This window comes from Triticum dicoccoides, chromosome 6B, assembly GCF_002162155.2.
Source record: "Triticum dicoccoides isolate Atlit2015 ecotype Zavitan chromosome 6B, WEW_v2.0, whole genome shotgun sequence".
In the NCBI taxonomy this organism is placed as follows: domain Eukaryota; kingdom Viridiplantae; phylum Streptophyta; class Magnoliopsida; order Poales; family Poaceae; genus Triticum; species Triticum dicoccoides.
This window is the reverse complement of record NC_041391.1, coordinates 582885719-582888591: the sequence shown is the minus strand read 5'-3', so window position 1 is coordinate 582888591 and position 2873 is coordinate 582885719. Positions and strand designations below refer to the sequence as shown.

The window sequence follows — 2873 nt, the reverse complement described above, 5'->3', positions numbered from 1 at the left end:
TGAAACGACATCCATGAAGGTTTGTGCCAATAAGCAAAATCGATGTTTCGAAAAGACTTTTGTTGAAAGCATTTTGGAGCATCAATTTTGTTTTTGTTGCCCAGACTTCCACAAATGTCATTTCATCACAAAAATTTGCATGAATTTAAAAGATTCATCGATATTTATCCAAATAATAATCTATATTTTACGGTTTACCAAAGAGCATGTGAACAGAGTTCTTTATTCATGTGCAAAAAAAAAGACTCTGTTCTGGTAAAAGAAAAACAATTTTCGAGAGTCCACCGGGCCTAGGCGCGGCAAACCAGTATCGCGTAAAACGAGCATCCCGGGCGTGCCCGCGCGCGGCTTGCAGCCACAGTCTGGAGATAATCATCATGCCGCCTCCTATCTCCCCGCTGCCGCTCATGGCCTCCAGCCCAATCCCGTCGCCTCCGGCCGCGCGACCCGGCAGCGGCAGAGCCCTCGCCGCCGTCGTGCCCTGCAACTCCTCGGCATCACCGTCATCGTCGACGTCGACGTCTTCGGTGGCGCTGGCTGGCGGCAGGAGGGGCGTGCTCGCGCTGGGCGCGGGGTTCCTGGCCTCCGCGGCGCTGCTGTGCCCGGCCGGGGACGCCGGCGCGACGCGCATCGAGTACTTCGCGACGGTCGGGGAGAAGCTCTGCGACATGGACTTCGCCAAGTCCGGGCTCGGCTACTGCGACGTCGAAATCGGCACGGGCGTGCAGCCCAAGCGCGGCGAGCTCATCAATGTGGGTGCCCGGACGGCCGTTTCTTGCATATGCACGCCCTTGAAGCCGCACCGATCGCTGTGTTCTCTGCTGATTTTATGGATTTCAAGTTTGTAATCCTCTTTGTGTGGATGGTTGTCAGATACACTACACGGCGAGGTTCCCCGACGGGACAGTGTTCGACAGCAGCTACAAGCGCGGGAGGCCACTGACGATGCGCATCGGCGCAGGCAAGGTGGGCAGCATTCGCTCACTGAAAGATGCAAATGCAATGTTCATTATTGCAGACAGGCAGGCGGAGCTTAGCAGTGTGCTTGAACCCTTCTGTTTATTTCATTTGCAGATCCTCCGGGGGCTTCAACAGGGGATCGGCGGCGGCGGCGGCGTGACGCCCATGCTCGTCGGTACAGTCAGGATTCAGCAGCTATCTGTACATTACAAGCATCGGCATTTCGTTCCAAATAGACTCTTACCTTTTTCTGAACTGTGATGTCTTGGAACTGCTAACAGGTGGGAAGCGCAAGCTGATGATACCTCCGATTTTGGCATACGGGCCCGAACCAGCAGGCTGCTTCTCAGGTACGTACCAAAAGGAAAACCTAGTTTTCAGTTGAGGAAATGTACTACTCCCTCCGTTCCTAAATATAAGTCTTTTTAGAAATTTCACTACGGACTACATACGAAGCAAAATGAGTGAATCTACACTCTAAAATATGTCTATATACATTCGTATGTAGTTTGTAGTGGAATCTCTAAAAAGACTTATATTTTGGAACGGAGGGAGTATGATGCATCGATCCTCGCCTGCCAACTGCGCGTATTGGCTGTGCCATTTTGACTTGGCTTGTTTTCTCCCCTGAGAAACTCAGCCCATACATGCATATTCAGACAAACTTATATCAATCGTTGACAGGGGACTGCAACATTCCTGGGAACTCCACGATACTGTACGACATCCTCCTCGTCGGCATCTACAAGTGAGCGTCTGACGGCAGCGAATACACAAAGCTTTGAACATAGGTCCAGTCAGTACAAGGTGGAATCCTTTTTCTTGCAGCAACTTTTCTTCTCCATGCTCGTCAGTGGTCACACCTGCGTTTTCCGTTGCTCTGGCAGCCAGTTTTTGGAGCACGTCGCGTGGATTCACACGGGAAACGGGACTACGGGCAGGCGAAGAGAAAGATTTGGTTGCTACCTCAGTTGGCGAAATCGGAGGCGCTATAGGGGGCAAGCAATCTGTACAAAAAGCATTCTTGATTATGATGAGGAGCATGTAAAGCGTCACTCTGTAAGTAATGTGTAAAGTCGAGTCGCGTTATATATGCTGCTGACTGTCCCGAAGCCATCTTTGCTCAAGCGGAGACCAACTTCCCTGCACGCTCTTTGCTTGAGACGGTGAGGAGGTGATACAGCTCACGTTTACAACATGCACAAGTAGTCGCACGCTCTTGTTGATCGTTTTATTTCAGGGATTCCATCCTTTTTTTTCCTTTTCTTTTATGTATACAGCATTAGGGATTCTTGTTGATCACACGTGAGGCCGCAGTTCTCACAGGAACTGTTATTTCTTAGGGTGAGCTGCTGGCCATCGAAATGGAATATTATGCACCGATAAGGGCATCTCACCCATAAATATGCTCCGGCATCTGTTCATGGACAGAAAACCAGTCCACGGACCCTGATACGGGAGCCGGTCATGCAACGTTGTCTGCATACATTCCGTCCTAACAAATATTCAAATGCAGCGGTAGTTCTACTTAAATAAGTTCAAATATTGTTGTCCCCTTTAATCACACATAGATGCTCGATCCAATCTTCCTTCAGTTGCTCGTGCCCGGTGCCGGATTTGTTGATGCATTTGAACAAACTCTTCAAATGTGGCCGGATTCTAATCAGGAAGTTCGGTAGGATCACCCATGTTCTCAAATTCAAGACTTACGGCAACATCATCACCCTCATTCTCCATGGTCATGTTGTGCATGATCACACAACAGGTCATCACCTTCCACAAGGTCTCTACATCCCATTGTTTAGCTGGTCCACGAACAACTGCAAAACGTGCCTACAGAACTCCAAATGCCCTCTCAACATCCTTTCTAATTGCTTCTTGTCTTTGGGTTAGAGATGGTGTTGACAAAGGTA

General features: G+C 49.5%; 1 protein-coding gene across 2 annotated transcripts; it reads left to right on the top strand.

The window, feature by feature from the left end:
• Positions 1–333: 333 nt before the first annotated feature.
• LOC119324801 (photosynthetic NDH subunit of lumenal location 4, chloroplastic-like) lies at positions 334–2221 on the top strand. 2 transcript variants are annotated; one of them, XM_037598569.1, is made up of 6 exons: positions 334–752; positions 874–966; positions 1075–1135; positions 1242–1310; positions 1645–1767; positions 1852–2221. In XM_037598569.1, the coding sequence occupies exons 1-5, from the start codon at positions 378–380 to the stop codon at positions 1710–1712; spliced, it is 666 nt and encodes a 221-aa protein (XP_037454466.1). In that variant the 5' UTR covers positions 334–377; the 3' UTR covers positions 1713–1767; positions 1852–2221. The 2 variants fall into 2 exon arrangements, with proteins under 2 accessions (XP_037454466.1, XP_037454465.1); XM_037598568.1 differs by having other exon boundaries at positions 337–752; positions 1848–2220.
• The last annotated feature ends 652 nt before the right edge of the window (positions 2222–2873 follow it).

Excerpts from the sequence above, each read along its gene's own strand:
- LOC119324801 (XM_037598569.1), top strand. The coding sequence starts at position 378 with ATGCCGCCTCCTATCTCCCCGCTGCCGCTCATGGCCTCCAGCCCAATC. Across the intron at positions 753-873 it reads AGCGCGGCGAGCTCATCAAT|ATACACTACACGGCGAGGTT; the intron begins GTGGGTGCCCGG and ends GATGGTTGTCAG. Across the intron at positions 1,311-1,644 it reads ACCAGCAGGCTGCTTCTCAG|GGGACTGCAACATTCCTGGG; the intron begins GTACGTACCAAA and ends AATCGTTGACAG.